This window comes from Neolamprologus brichardi, chromosome 19 (genome assembly GCF_056152115.1).
Source record: "Neolamprologus brichardi isolate AB-2024 chromosome 19, ASM5615211v1, whole genome shotgun sequence".
NCBI lineage: Eukaryota > Metazoa > Chordata > Actinopteri > Cichliformes > Cichlidae > Neolamprologus > Neolamprologus brichardi.
Genome location: NC_142122.1, coordinates 14,598,643 through 14,612,456, shown reverse-complemented (window position 1 = coordinate 14,612,456; position 13,814 = coordinate 14,598,643). Strand labels below are relative to the sequence as shown.

General features: G+C 40.6%; 2 protein-coding genes across 3 annotated transcripts in view; both read left to right on the top strand.

Moving 5' to 3' along the window:
• The first annotated feature begins 242 nt into the window (after positions 1 to 242).
• On the top strand, positions 243 to 4,688 carry tmem30b (transmembrane protein 30B). Its single transcript, XM_035911019.2, has 8 exons — positions 243 to 352; positions 741 to 939; positions 2,142 to 2,249; positions 2,371 to 2,478; positions 2,636 to 2,726; positions 2,808 to 2,945; positions 3,058 to 3,267; positions 3,884 to 4,688. The coding sequence occupies exons 2-8, from the start codon at positions 751 to 753 to the stop codon at positions 4,060 to 4,062; spliced, it is 1,023 nt and encodes a 340-aa protein (XP_035766912.1). The 5' UTR covers positions 243 to 352; positions 741 to 750; the 3' UTR covers positions 4,063 to 4,688.
• A 2,159-nt stretch (positions 4,689 to 6,847) lies between these two features.
• The window catches only part of dync1h1 (dynein, cytoplasmic 1, heavy chain 1), a 26,354-nt gene continuing 19,387 nt past the window's right edge, over positions 6,848 to 13,814 (top strand). For both annotated transcript variants that reach the window (XM_035910978.2, XM_006798475.3), the window contains exons 1-17: positions 6,848 to 7,232; positions 8,320 to 8,407; positions 8,509 to 8,682; positions 8,802 to 9,057; positions 9,208 to 9,394; positions 9,505 to 9,776; positions 9,931 to 10,158; positions 10,247 to 10,900; positions 11,030 to 11,452; positions 11,561 to 11,740; positions 11,881 to 12,030; positions 12,163 to 12,309; positions 12,488 to 12,628; positions 12,796 to 12,972; positions 13,138 to 13,248; positions 13,347 to 13,466; positions 13,556 to 13,795. In XM_035910978.2, coding sequence (XP_035766871.1) covers positions 6,983 to 7,232; positions 8,320 to 8,407; positions 8,509 to 8,682; positions 8,802 to 9,057; positions 9,208 to 9,394; positions 9,505 to 9,776; positions 9,931 to 10,158; positions 10,247 to 10,900; positions 11,030 to 11,452; positions 11,561 to 11,740; positions 11,881 to 12,030; positions 12,163 to 12,309; positions 12,488 to 12,628; positions 12,796 to 12,972; positions 13,138 to 13,248; positions 13,347 to 13,466; positions 13,556 to 13,795 — 3,798 coding nt within the window. In that variant the 5' untranslated portion in view covers positions 6,848 to 6,982. The remainder of the gene's footprint in view (positions 7,233 to 8,319; positions 8,408 to 8,508; positions 8,683 to 8,801; positions 9,058 to 9,207; positions 9,395 to 9,504; positions 9,777 to 9,930; positions 10,159 to 10,246; positions 10,901 to 11,029; positions 11,453 to 11,560; positions 11,741 to 11,880; positions 12,031 to 12,162; positions 12,310 to 12,487; positions 12,629 to 12,795; positions 12,973 to 13,137; positions 13,249 to 13,346; positions 13,467 to 13,555; positions 13,796 to 13,814) is intronic.

Genomic DNA, 13,814 nt, shown 5'->3' with positions numbered 1-13,814 from the left:
GGGGGGGGGGTTATAAAATCACAAATCTCAAATATGATACCCTTGGAGTTTCAAATTTGAATAGGCCTAGGTGACACAGTTCAACCCAGTATCACGGCTTTTTATTTATTTTTTTAGTGGCCGAAACAAGCCTGCATGTTCCGCGTTTCCGTCCTACTTTCTGTCCGCAAAACCCCGACCCTGCAAACAACTGACGTCATCCCAAGAAAAGAAAAGAGCAGGTGTGGCAGAGTAGGCGGGGTAAGCAGTAAGCAGGTAAAGGTGTTCCGCTCCGTCGGGCTCACGACTCAGGGAAGCATATCGATGTTCTGTTTTTGAGGCTTTTGTGTCTTCGTTTTAGAGCTGATTGCACGTAAGTGGCTAAACATATAATACCCAAGTGTTAGGCGTGAATATAATGATAAAGCATTTTGTTTGGGGTAAACTATGTATCTGAACAAACCCATTTAAAAGTGAGCGAAAACTCAGTGGTGTACTTTTAACAATCTGTGTACCGCTGGGGTCGGGGTTTTAGATTTCGTGTGTACAGTATTACAAAGGTTTTCGCTGTGTTTTATGTCGAGCTGTGCTACAGTGTTTTGTGACGCCAGTTGTCAACACACCTGTATAAATCTTTGGTGAACAAATAAACTAGTATACTTTTAGTAGGGGGTTCATACATTGCCGTGGATGTGATAGACACATTTGCAATGCTATAAACTGGATCATACTTGTAAACCTATAATGATTCAATCCAATAGAAGCGAGAAAATGGTGAAACAAGAGTCAGAGTCAGCCAACCGGCCAGACAACACCGCCTTCACCCAGCAAAGGCTTCCGGCATGGCAGCCTATACTTTCTGCTGGAATTGTAATCCCAGGATTTGTCCTCATTGGGCTGGCCTTCATCGGCATTGGAGTCGCTCTCTTTGTCACTTCCAAGAGCATCCAGGAGTTAGAGGTATGACCTCCACACTGAAAGCATATGCCTAGGATGAACAATCAAATGACAACTGCATGCAGCCAGTATTTTTTTTTTTTTTTAAATAATTATAATTATTAAACAGGGGCGGATCTAGAATGGTGGCATGTGCCACCCTAAAATGATCTCTTGCCACCCCAAGTGTCACCCTAGTTTTGCATATGACAGTGTTGTTTATTAAAATAAGATACCATTAACTTTGAGTGCAGTTATGGTTAACAATGAATATAAATTCTACAAATGAATTTATTGTATAGTGTTAGCCCCCTACACCAGCGGTCCCCAACCTTTTTTGCACCACGGACCGGTTTATGCCCAACAATATTTTCACGGACCGGCCTTTAAGGTGTCGCGGATAAATACAACAAAATAAAACTAGTACCGGTACAGAAAAAAAGAAGATAACACACGTGAAAAGACCCAGGAAAACTGAGTTAACGTTAAAAAACGATAACAAAATAACGCTGAAAACCCATAAAAACCCTGAAAACCATACATTTCACACCTGAGCCTCAACTCTCGCGGCCCGGTACCAAACGACTCACGGACCGGTACCGGTCCGATGCCCGGGGGTTGGGGACCGCTGCCCTACACCATTAACAAATGGTCCAGCCCATAGCAGGACCAGCTTTTTTCTTGTTTTCAGCAGCAAGCCATGCCTATGATTGTGCCAGAGCACATTTCGAACAACACCGCTCCATGTTGTGTAGCTTTCTGAATTTTATACATATTGTGCTATATATTTATTTATTAAACTGGCTCTAGAGTACATAGAATCAAAATTCACGTGTTTTATGTGGATTTTCTGTGAAACTAACATGTTTAATTATGTGGGCTACAGAAAATAATTAAGTTAGACAATATTTACATGAAAAGCATGTATATTTACTGCATTTGAATCATTTTAACCATATGTCATCACCTGCATATGTGTTTGAAAAAAAAGGCTTTGATTTTGCCACCCCATTTGATTTCTCTGCCACCCTCATTCCACCCTAAGAAAATTTCTTTAGTACCGCCCCTGTTATTAAACAGTCTTTAAACATTAAAATTTATATATGGGATCATTCTTATAAACAGTTACTGACCATGCTGTCTGCTTACAGACTTGAATACAAGAATGAAAATAGGTGTTTTTTTTAGAAGTAAGAATTCATACTTTGATGTTCTTTCCCACACAGTTTGACTACACTGGGTATAGCAACGAATCACCATGTTCTAGCTGCGCCCAGTCAGTTGTAGCAAACTGCAAGTGTTCACTGAACTTCACCCTCACTACTCTGCTTCAGGTTGGGATGGATCCTTATTTTATATAATTTATGCCAGCATAACTGTACTCCTGCATCTCAATCCAGTGGGGTTTTTTGGTTATTGCCTTTTTTTATGTGGGTTTTGTTTTCCTTAATCCAGGGCCCTGTGTTCTTTTATTACGGATTGTCAAACTACTTCCAAAACTACAGAAGATATGGGGCATCCAAAGACGATAACCAGCTATATGGAGACCTGAGTTACTTTACAGTGAGTTAAGAACACACAGTATTTCACAGACATGCACAGACTTGGATGTGTAAAAATGTGCAGTTTCTAAAGCTGTGCTGAATTTACTTTTACAGTTCTGTAATTCATGTAAATCTTACAGACCATGAATTAAAAAAAATGTCTGTATCTTTTGAAGAGCCCCAGTAGTTCCTGTTCCCCCTATGACTACGACAGCAGCAAAAAACCAATTGTGCCATGCGGATCAATAGCAAACAGCATGTTCAATGGTTTGTATGGGATCTCTAGTAATTGTGGAGATTAAAGTATCTTCTATAAAAGGAAGTGTTAATTTTTTTTTTCTTTTAAAGACACTTTCACGCTGACTTGGACCGTCAATGGGAAAACAAATAACGTGTCCTTGGATGGAAAAGGAATAGCATGGTGGACAGACTACAACGTCAAATACAGAAATCCAAACGTTACACCTCTGAAGAATGCCTTCAATGGTAGTACCTTTAGTCTAATTTTATCTTAAGTTGTGTTTAATAGAGGGTAATAAAGTGCACATTCCAGGAACTTAACATACTTTGGTAAATGTTGGCCTTCTTTGACTTGCAGGTACTGTGAAACCCATAAATTGGGCCAAGCCTGCTTATGAGTTGGATGCATCAGACCCTAGTAACAACGGGTTTGTGAATCAAGATTTCCTGGTGTGGATGAGGAGGGCAGCACTGCCAAATTTCAGAAAGCTGTATCGACGAATCGATGCAAGCGGGGATTATAAAAACGGTCTCCCAGCTGGAAACTACACGGTTGACATCACCTACAGTATCCTTGTACTCATTACACAATATACAATGATTTAAAGGTTGATGCATATTTATAATATATGTATTTATACACATGTATAAATGATGCTATGAAACCAATGATATTTAACACTTACAAAATAGCCTGATGTTTAAAAAAAAAAAAAAAAATCCACAGATTTAAAGATTTACGAGGCTCCAGTGTCGTGTTACAGCCACAGCAGTGTATTCGTAACCTGTTCAACAGGTTGGGTGTGTCTCTGTTCACCAGAGCACTGGCTTGAGCACAATGACTCAGGAGTTCTTTAAGGTGACCAAAAAACAGGCAAATTTTCTGACATAGGTAAACAAGCTAGGCAAATAGCTTTTGATTGTCGTGTACCAAGGCAGGACTTATGTAAAGCTCTCCATATCACCCACTTTAGAAAAAAGGGCTGTAAGTTTGAATACTTTCAATACAACATTTAAATATATTTGTTTGTTTGCAATGCAAGCAAGACAGATTTTTATGGAATGAAAAATGAAAAATGTACTTTTTGATATAACCTTCTTTTCTGCTTTAGTGTTATTGTTTTCCACAACTGGTATTCATTTGTATCTATTCTCAGTGTATCTCCTTAACACTTGTGCCCCAGACTATCCTGTTCGGGCTTTTAATGGGGTGAAGAAGATTGTGTTCAGCAATGTGTCCTGGATGGGTGGAAGGAATGAATTCCTCGGCATTGCCTACCTCGTGATTGGTTCCCTGTGTGTCGTGATGTCCGTGGTTATGCTCATCGTCTATGCTAAATTCAAGTTCCCCGATGAGGAATGAGCATCCTGTCATGGACTTCAGCGGATGTATCGACTCGATCGACGCTTCCAATTATCTTTTCTGTCTTTTTGGCCTTCATTCGATGAGGTGATCAAGGTGCGGTTTAGTCCTCATGTGAAATGCTCAAATTACGTATTTTATCCTGGGTATGAAGATTTATCTCCGGAGGTGCAGACAAAGTCTGTTTTTAACTTTCAAAGGACTTGATGCTGATATTACTGTATTGATTCCATGCAACTAGTGAGCTAGCATAATTTATTTTATTTTTTTTAAATGTTGGTATATGTAGTTGTCCACCGGCACATCTGTAAACTAATCCTTTACTTGTCTAGCCAACAAATAGTCATTGCGAGCAGACCTCTTAAAAACATGCTTTTCTCATCAAAAACTGAGCTGCATTCTCACTTTAACTCAGTAACAATATTAAAGCCATAAATCATTGAAAAGCTATTTACTCTGTGGGGTGTGTAATAGAAGTTGCAAATGTTGCTGTTACTCAGGGATGCGGTGTATAGGCTAAGCCCCTAATTATATTTTCTCTTAACTTGTTCCAGTTTGAACTGTTTACTCTTTGAAACTGATGCTTTACTTTATGTTGGTATTTATTTAAATAAACATGACCAGAACGATTGTGTCCTACTTCTTATTCTGCATATATAATCATACTCAAAAAGCTCAATTTAGTACATCACATTTTATTTTATTATCAAATGTGTAATATCGAGTGCTGGTGGGTCTGCCTTCTTGATGAAATGCAACATCCATTAACACTTTTATTGATCAACCTTTGGCTATATGTACTTTTTTTAAAATGTAAGTAATAAGTACTATTTGAAAAATTCATGCTGAATGTATACAAAGCAGCTCTGATCCACTGGGGCATTGACAGATGATTTCTAATAATATCCTGGCAAAGGGAGATTGAGATGTGATCTTTTTTTTGTCCTGTGGGTTTGTGGGTGGGGTCTCTGTAGAAGCGACTTGTTCCGGCTCTTTGTCCTGTTCTTCCAGCAGTTTCTGAAAACTTTTTGGGGCGATACTTCTCACATTGTCCTGCCGGGGTGGGGCCCACTCATGACACTTGATTTAAATGCGATCCCATGGAGTGCCGATAGAGCACATGTCCAGAGGCCCCATTCCCACCATGCCACTATTACTGTCTAACAATGGGATGGAAAGGGTACTTTACTCAAACACACTTTTCATATAGTTAAAAATATGCTAGGCTACTTTCTTTTTCTGCTCCATTTTGAATGCACATGCTGTACCTTGTACTCCATAACATTTATTTTAAAGCTTTAGTTATTATTTTACAGAACTTTAGATACAAATCTACACACAAAAGGAAAGAAAGTTTAGCCAACTTGTATCTGCAGTTAAAAAAGTATATAAAGTTATAATCTATCAACAGGGGCACACATACACACACACACACACACACAATTTTAATCACATATATACAGAATTACATAAAAAATTAAGCAGTCATAATGAAATTAATGCTCACAAGACCTCAAAATCATTTTTTAAATATATATCATGACTAAAGATCAAAATCTATACAAGTTTTCAAATTTTGGGGAAATATATTCCAGTCATTAATTGCTTATTAGGAGAGAGCTGACTGCGCAAAAATGATGCATTGCTTAGGCACGCCTACATGGCGGACCTTGTTGCTCTACTCATTTGCCCAGAACAGGCTGGATAAATCTCGTATTGTATTCAGATGTATATCTGAATACAATAGTAGTTAGAATGTGTTTGTAAAGTGATCTGATGAACTTTAAGTTAGTCTTATTCACCTGTGAGCAGCATGACATGCAGAAATGAGAGTAAGAAAGATTCATTGCATTCAGATTTCCTGTCTGTCACCTTATTTATGGAATTACCACAACAACTTTCATGTGCCAGGGAATATATTTTTCTCGCTTTTGAGTTTGATAGCGTTGAGAGAATCTGATTCATTTTCACATCATCTGTGTGCTTAAAAGTCAAAATATTTGTGCTAGTTAAAACCAATCTGGGACTGCATTTCTGGAGGACTAGCACTAAGCTCTAAAAACAAATTAATATGAGGTTATATATACTTTTTTACATTTATAACATTTTGTATTGTCCCATTTATGGGTACACTTTTCAGTTCTCTTTTCCCAAGAGTTAATAGGTCCTTTTATAGGTCTGTTTAATATTTTTGTTCGTCTGTGTTATGATCTCAAGGAACAAATTTGCTTTGGCCTTCCAGAGTGCCAAAGGGAATTAAATAAATGCATAATTAAATTAATATTAAAGTGTGTAATTAAAATAGGAAATAGTTAATCAACTAAATGAGTAAATAATGAATTAATGTCAATTAATTTCTTTAAAACATTCGATAAATTTATTTATTTTGTTTATTTATTTTTTTTTCCAATTATAATTTATTAATGGTACATTTAATTCATTAATTATCTATTTATCAAATTTATTTTGGTACTCGTAGTCCCCAATAGCACATGGGCCTCAACATGCTTAATGCCTTTGATTTCTTAAAATTACATTATTATTAAATTAACAATAGCACAAATCAAAGTTTGTATTTTAAAAGCTATTTCAGCTGCATCATTCTAGACAACTCCCTTGCTCCCCCTATTTGTCGCACATGGTACTAACAAAAGGACAGAAAAAAACTGATTAATTCAACTGCATTATGGGTATTGTAGTCTTTGACGACCACAGCTCGGTGAACTCCCCATATAAGGAACGACAAATACCAGAATCATTTGCGCATATAAAACAGATTGCGTCGGTTGCGACGTTTTGACAGCGGCAGTCAGTCAACCTATGACCCGCTGGTAGAAGCTGCAGTCAGCTTGTTACCGTCATCCTTTTTTCTTTGTTCACTTTCACACAACAACTAGTCGTCGTTGACGCTCTTAGAAGGATGTCCGACGGCGGGGGGACGGAGGAAAACTCCGGCACTATGGAGGTGTCGGCCGTTCAGACGGTGGCTGATACCTCGGTGCTGCAGAAGCACATTCGGAAGCTGGTACCGCTGCTCTTGGAAGATGGCGGAGAGGCCCCGGCCTCGCTGGAAACCGCCCTGGAAGAGAAAAGCTCCGTGGAGCAGATGAGAAAATTCCTGGCCGATCCCCAGATTCACACCATCCTGGTCGAGAGAAGCGCTCTGAAAGGTACGTCAGAGAACTCGACTAGCTCATAAATATGATTTTAATAGCAACACTGTTTGTTCACCCAGTTACTTTAGAATAAAGTCGGCGTCTTTGCAAATTAGCTTTTCTTGTTAACCACCTGCCAAATCGTTTGGAAACTCATCGTTAACTGCTGCTTTTACAACGATATTAACCGATGTCGCTAAAGCTGTCCATCTACTTACTAAGATAACTGCGCCACACTGGGTGGGGACGATAAAACAATCTATTACAACAATAAAAAAATGGAGCTGTATGTTGACGTAACTCCGTTATTTTTGTGTTCCTTCTGCATTTATATAATGCTATTATATATGCATATCACGTTGAGGCCTGGTGCACAAATAACGAGACAGATACACAGTCATAATAAAAACATGAAGCATATTTATAGGAATTCAAAGAGAATGGCTCCTTTGTCATAGCTGCAAGTCATTTTATCATGTGAACCAGATTGTGTCAATAAACACTATCTTAAGTTTCCCTAGGCAAATTAATCCTCAGCTTCTGAGCTGCTTTCCTACTATATCTGTGCTGAATCTTGATCCTTTGATACCACACATGACCAGTCTTAGCCTGGAGGTTTTGGATTCCCAGCCCAAAGAGTCACTTCCCCGGCCTATTCGCGGTTTTGCATTAATAATACTGATACTGCAATGCAGCCCACTCATCACTTGTAAGGGAGGGTGTGGACATGAATAGCTGCACTATCATCTGCTGCAGCATTTCTCATTGTGCACATCTATCTAGAGTCCAAATAGTTTAATTCTTTTTTAGCTGCATTGCAACTTCACTGGCCTTAAGGAGTCAATCATGCATGTCTTTAAATAGTTTGAAATAATTTAAAAATAAAAGCAGTCACATGCCCTACCTTATTGTACATGAGGCAAATGGAAATGTAATAAAGCAAGACTATTTGCACTGTGGTGTCCTCATATTGACATTGACAAGGTATTAATGTGCTACTTTGACCTTGTTTAACACCTAGTATGAAGAACCTGATGCACACATTCAATGATGGGTCATCTGTTTAGTTATTAAATTAATATATGTATTTGTTTCCTCACAGAGGAGGTCGGAGATGAAAGTGAGGAGGAGAAAGAGTGCATCACTTATAATGTTAGCATTGACATCCACTATGGGATCAAGTCCAACAGGTAAATAATGCACTAGAAAAAGTAATACTGCATATGATCCTTCAGTTATTTAAATTCTGGCTATTCTAGATGAATACATTCACCTTTTCTTTACCCTGTAGCTTGGCTTTGATCAAGAGGACGGGCGTCATTGATGCAGACAAACCGATATCAACCCAGGTGCGAGTGCTGACTTTGAGCGAGGATTCTCCCTACGAGACGCTTCACTCTTTCATCAGCAATGCTGTCGCGCCTTTCTTCAAGTCCTACATTCGTGAGTCTGGGAAAGCCGACAGGTAATGTTACTTTGCAAAGCCTTCCTTAAATAAACTAAATCCTGAACTTGGCATTGAATTACAAATGTAATGGAAGGAAAAAAAACATTGTAACACTGTTATCTGTTACAACTTTCTAGAGATGGGGATAAAATGGCTCCCTCTGTTGAGAAGAAGATTGCTGAGCTGGAGATGGGCCTTCTCCACCTGCAGCAAAATATTGAGATTCCTGAAATCAGCCTGCTCATCCACCCCATCATCACAAATATTGCCAAGCAGTGCTATGAGCGTGGGGAGAAGCCCAAAGTCACTGACTTTGGTGACAAGGTGGAAGATCCTACTTTCCTGAACCAGCTGCAATCTGGAGTTAACCGCTGGATCAGGGAGATCCAAAAGGTAAGAGGAATTTCTATATATTTGTCCCAATTTAAAAGTCCACGATGGAAGTATATAACAAAGCAAAACCAGTCTTTGGAAAAAACAAAACCTCTCTAATAAAAAACACTTGATTTATGGTTGCTATCATCATTGCTCGCGCCCTTCTAGGTGACTAAGCTCGATCGTGACCCGGCCTCGGGCACAGCCTTGCAGGAAATTAGTTTCTGGCTGAATCTGGAGAGAGCCCTTAACAGGATCCAAGAGAAGAGAGAGAGCCCAGAGGTTCTTCTCACTCTGGACATCCTGAAACATGGGAAACGTTTCCATGCTACTGTCAGTTTTGATACAGACACCGGTAAGTGACACAAGTTATAACTTTGCTGTTTTTACTTGGCTGGCTCAACACATGTTTGCATTTAGAGAAGCGCGAGTAAATGTTCACTTCTCCTCTACTTCTTCCTGCAGGTTTGAAACAGGCAGTGGAAACCGTCAATGACTACAATCCTCTGATGAAAGACTTCCCTCTTAATGACCTGCTTTCTGCCTCAGAGCTTGATAAGATCCGCCAGGCTCTAATGGCCATATTTACTCACCTGAAAAAGATCAGGAACACAAAGTATCCCATCCAGAGAGCACTACGCCTAGTAGAGGCCATCTCCAGGGACCTGAGCTCCCAGCTGCTCAAGGTGTTGGGTACCAGGAAGCTCATGCATGTAGCCTATGAGGAATTTGAAAAGGTTGGTGTGTGTTTGTTTTTTTTTTTTTTTTTTTTTTTTTTTTTTTTGTCGTCTCCAGCATAAAATAACACCCACAATTACACACAAACACACACACCTTAGCCACTCACAGTATTATACATTTTCCTGAATGCCCTTATGCTCGTCTGTGCAGGTGATGGTGGCTTGCTTCGAGGTGTTCCAGACTTGGGAGGATGAGTATGAGAAACTGCAGGTGCTTCTGAGGGACATTGTGAAGAGGAAGAGAGAGGAGAACCTGAAGATGGTGTGGCGTTTGAGCCCTGCTCATAGGAAACTTCAGTCCCGACTGGACCACATGAGGCGTTTCAGAAGGCAGCATGAGCAGCTGAGGGCTGTCATCGTCCGTGTGCTAAGGCCTCAGGTAAACCTTTAAATGGTGTTTTGTTTTTGTTTTAAATCATATATTGACTAAGAGATTTAATGTTATTCTTCTGTTGTTGTTTTTTAAGGTATCTGCAGTGCCTCAGCATGCCCCTGGAGAGACAGTTGAGCCTCAAGATATGAAGGTGGCTGGAGTTCTCTTCGATGCTGCTGATGCCAATGCTATTGAGGAGGTCAACCTGGCATATGAGAATGTGAAAGAGGTTGATGGCCTGGATGTGTCCAAGGAGGGCACGGAGGCCTGGGAAGCCGCCATGAAACGTTATGATGAGCGCATTGACCGTGTGGAGACCCGTATCACGGCCCGCCTGCGTGATCAGCTGGGTACTGCCAAGAATGCCAATGAGATGTTCCGCATCTTCTCCCGCTTCAATGCTCTCTTCGTGCGCCCCCACATCCGTGGTGCCATCCGGGAGTATCAGACACAGCTCATCCAGCGTGTGAAAGATGACATCGAATCACTGCACGACAAGTTCAAAGTGCAGTATCCTCAGAGCCAGGCCTGTAAGATGAGTCATGTCCGGGACCTGCCTCCGGTGTCTGGCTCCATCATCTGGGCCAAGCAGATAGACCGTCAGCTGACTGCGTACATGAAGAGGGTTGAGGATGTTCTGGGAAAAGGCTGGGAGAACCATGTGGAAGGGCTGAAGCTGAAGCAGGATGGAGATAGTTTCCGGGCTAAACTCAACACTCAAGAGATATTTGATGACTGGGCCCGGAAGGTATTTTATTCAACACCGGTTCAGACATTTGGAAGAATATTATAGATTGTAATTCTTACATATTGCTTCCTTTGTTTTGGGCTAATTGCAAATTCAAAATATTTGTTATCCCTTTCTTTTCTAAATCAGGTTCAGCAGCGTAACCTTGGTGTGTCTGGTCGGATCTTCACCATTGAAAGTACCCGGGCCCGTGGAAGGGGAGGAAACATGCTTAAGCTTAAAGTCAACTTTCTTCCTGAGATCATCACCCTCTCCAAAGAGGTCCGCAACCTCAAGTGGCTGAGTTTCCGTGTTCCTTTGGCCATTGTCAACAAGGCCCACCAAGCTAATCAGCTGTACCCATTTGCCATCTCTTTGATCGAGAGCGTTCGCACCTACGAGCGTACTTGTGAGAAAGTAGAGGAGCGGTCCTCCATCTCCCTGCTGGTTGCTGGGCTTAAGAAAGAGGTTCAGGTTCTCATAACTGAGGGCATTACTCTCGTCTGGGAGTCTTACAAGCTAGATCCCTATGTTCAGAGACTAGCTGAGACGGTCTTCAACTTCCAGGAGAAGGTCTGTGTGAAGTAGATGTTACAGATATGCACGAACACAGACTCCAAAATGTCATTTAACTTTTAAATGACAAGTTGTATTAAACAATTTTGTCCTATTGTTTTTCAGGTGGACGACCTCTTACTGATTGAAGAGAAGATTGACTTGGAGGTTCGTTCTCTGGAGACCTGCATGTTTGACAACAAGACCTTCTCCGACATCCTGAACCGTGTGCAGAAAGCCGTGGATGACCTTAACCTCCATTCTTATTCCAATTTGCCCATCTGGGTCAACAAACTTGACATTGAGGTCTGTACTGAAAGTTACATATTGTTCTGTAACTAATATAAAGTAATAGAAATACTTGGAATGTTTTGGTGTATAGTTGAACCTTTGTTTTGTTTTATAGGGTGCTTGTTGCTATGTTATTAAAATGGATGTTCTTTTAGATTGAGCGTATCCTGGGAGTGCGTCTTCAGGCTGGTCTTAAGGCTTGGACTCAGGTCCTCCGTGGCCAGGTAGAAGACAAAGCTGATGTGGACATGGACACAGAGGCTCCACAAGTCAGCCACAAACCAGGAGGGGAGCCCAAAATCAAGGTGAGAGTTGTGAAGTGGTACTGTGTTGCTTTGTCACGCTTTTCAAATGTTGATACACTTCTTTTAACATCTTGGAAAACCATGAATATCTAAGCACAGCTTGCTGTTTTATTATTATTTCTTTATTCTTAGAATGTGGTCCATGAGCTGAGGATCACTAACCAGGTGATCTACTTGAACCCACCAATTGAAGACTGTCGCTACAAGCTCTACCAGGAGATGTTTGCTTGGAAGATGGTTATACTTTATCTGCCCAGGATCCAGAGTCAGAGATACCAGGTAGCCATCTTAAAACAGTTGTTGTTTGCACTGGTGAATATCTGGTGTAGGTGATCACGTAGTGTAAAACCACTTTTTAGACAAAATGTCTTTATTTTACTCAGGCAGGAATGATATTTGATGGTTTGGCCTATTGTACTTTGTACTGTTTTTAAGCCACTCTGTCCCTCCTTGTTAGGTGGGTGTTCACTACGAGCTTTCAGAGGAGGAAAAGTTCTACCGTAATGCCCTCACACGGATGCCTGATGGACCTGCGGCCTTAGAGGAGGCCTACAATGCTGTGGAAGACATCGTCAATGAGGTGGAGCAGTATGTTAAGGTAAGGGGCACCTATTTTAAAATAAAACATTACCTTACAAATTGATAGCTATTGATTATTTATTTTTTATTGTTTGTCTTTAGCTTTTATGACTCTTTGGACATACAGGATATACATTTGTGGTTATTTGACTGTTCATATGCTTTATTTTTGTTACTGCTGTTCAGGTTTGGCTGCAGTACCAGTGCTTGTGGGACATGCAAGCTGAAAACATTTACAACCGTCTTGGTGAAGACCTCACAAAGTGGCAAGCCCTGCTGGTCCAGATCCGCAAAGCTAGGGGAACCTTTGACAATGCTGAGACTCGAAAAGAGTTTGGACCAGTGGTCATCGACTATGGCAAGGTAGTAATGACTGATGGTTCGTGGTGTTGTGTTCAAGTAGGAGGAGGAGAAATACATTTCCACATTAAAACTTTCCTTATTTGTTTCGTGCAGTTGTATTTTTGACAATCCAGAACCCCCATGTGTTGGTATACATTAAATTTTCATATTTCTATCTGATAACAGGTCCAGTCTAAGGTGAACTTGAAGTATGACTCCTGGCACAAGGAGGTTCTCAGCAAGTTTGGTCAGATGCTGGGACAGAACATGCAGGACTTCCATGCTCAGATCTCCAAGGTAACGTATGGTTTTACCAACATAGTTGCATGGATCACTTACACACAGGGTAATAGTTATTCAGGACAGATGACTCATGCTTTGCTGTTCCTCATCAGTCCCGTCAAGATCTCGAACAACATTCTGTGGACACGGCTAGTACTTCAGATGCTGTCAACTTCATAACATATGTCCAGACTCTGAAGCGAAAGATCAAACAGTTTGAGAAAAATGTGGATGTAAGTACTCCAAACTATGTTTTTTGTTTTTAAAATCAGTTAAAATAAAATCATTTTCTAATCACAATCTCCCTCCTTTTTACCCGTAGTTATTCCGTAACGGACAGCGTTTGCTGGAGAAGCAGAGATTTCAGTTCCCTCCTTCTTGGCTCTACATTGACAACATTGAAGGCGAATGGGGTGCGTTCAGTGACATAATGAAGCGCAAGGACACCGCTATCCAGCAGCAAGTGGCCAACCTGCAGATGAAGATTGTCCAAGAGGACAAAGCTGTGGAAAACCGCACCACTGACTTGCTTAATGACTGGGAGAAGACCAAACCAGTTGCTGTAAGAAATATTTATCTTA